The sequence below is a fragment of the Brassica napus genome, chromosome C7, assembly GCF_020379485.1.
Source record: "Brassica napus cultivar Da-Ae chromosome C7, Da-Ae, whole genome shotgun sequence".
NCBI classification, from domain to species: domain Eukaryota; kingdom Viridiplantae; phylum Streptophyta; class Magnoliopsida; order Brassicales; family Brassicaceae; genus Brassica; species Brassica napus.
Genome location: NC_063450.1, coordinates 11,386,299 through 11,387,322, shown reverse-complemented (window position 1 = coordinate 11,387,322; position 1,024 = coordinate 11,386,299). Strand labels below are relative to the sequence as shown.

Genomic DNA, 1,024 nt, shown 5'->3' with positions numbered 1-1,024 from the left:
TTGACCCCAACAGGGTCCATCAGCCTCAGAATGTTGACCAATTCAGGCTTCGAGGTAGGAGAGGTGGGAGATGTCTTGCCATGTGGACACTGTCATCCCTTCGGCTTTCTCCAGGGGCCGGTTTTGGTACCTTCACCGGTTCTTGCTTCATGCCTCCTTTCTAGGCTTTTGATAGTGTTTCTTTTCTCTATTATTTCTATCATTTCTGGTCCTGCTTCTGCGGGACCTTGGATCGACTCGCGACATCTTCTTCCCATTTTACTTGTGCTTAGCCTCGTGATATTACGTCTTCCATGGTTTTGCACTAATATTTGGTTAGCTCCTTGTATAGGTTCCCATCTTGTAGTAGGCTTCTCTTGAAGGATGAGATTGCGGTGGAGGCATTGCATTCGGGGATGGCTACCTCTTCTTGATTGAAGCGTGCTATATAGTTGCGCAGGGGCTCAGCTCGATGCTGGAGGACCTTGTAGAGATTGTCGGCTGTCTTCTCGAGGCTCTTGGTGCTTGCATACTGCTCTACGAACTTGTGCTTCAAGGTTGCGAAGGAGCATATCGACCCGTTGGGAAGGTTAATGTACCATTGTAACTCAGGTCCTGTCCAAGTTGATCTGAAATCCTTGCACATGGTAGCTTTCCTTAGCTCCTTTTGGACTATTACAGTGAGCATTTGTTGCTTGTATTGGGTTGTCTGGGTCATTGGTACCATCATACATCATCATGTTGGGGAATGAGAACTTCCTTGGCATCTCTACGAATGCCATCTCGTCAATATAGGGAGTATCGGTGTATGAATTGGGATCGCTTCTTTGGATCGAAGGAGCCACTACCATAAGTCTTTCCACCATAGACCGGATGGTGTCGAAATACTTAGAGAACACCCACTCGCAGTCACAGAGGACTTCTTCGCAGTTACTCCTTTTGGTGTCTCCTCATCAGTTTCCATCTTGGAATCGTCGTCATCAATGAGTTTGACTCGATTTCTCCTTGCAGCATCTGTTCCCGCAGCGGTATCTCCATTCAGTGG

The 1,024-nt window shown here is 47.5% G+C and overlaps 1 protein-coding gene across 1 annotated transcript; it reads right to left on the bottom strand.

The window, feature by feature from the left end:
• Positions 1-304: 304 nt before the first annotated feature.
• Positions 305-697, bottom strand: LOC125590408. The gene has a single exon (XM_048763970.1). It carries the CDS (start codon positions 695-697, stop codon positions 305-307), a length of 393 nt encoding a protein of 130 aa, XP_048619927.1.
• Positions 698-1,024: the final 327 nt, after the last annotated feature.

Excerpts from the sequence above, each read along its gene's own strand:
- LOC125590408 (XM_048763970.1), bottom strand. The coding sequence starts at position 697 with ATGACCCAGACAACCCAATACAAGCAACAAATGCTCACTGTAATAGTC.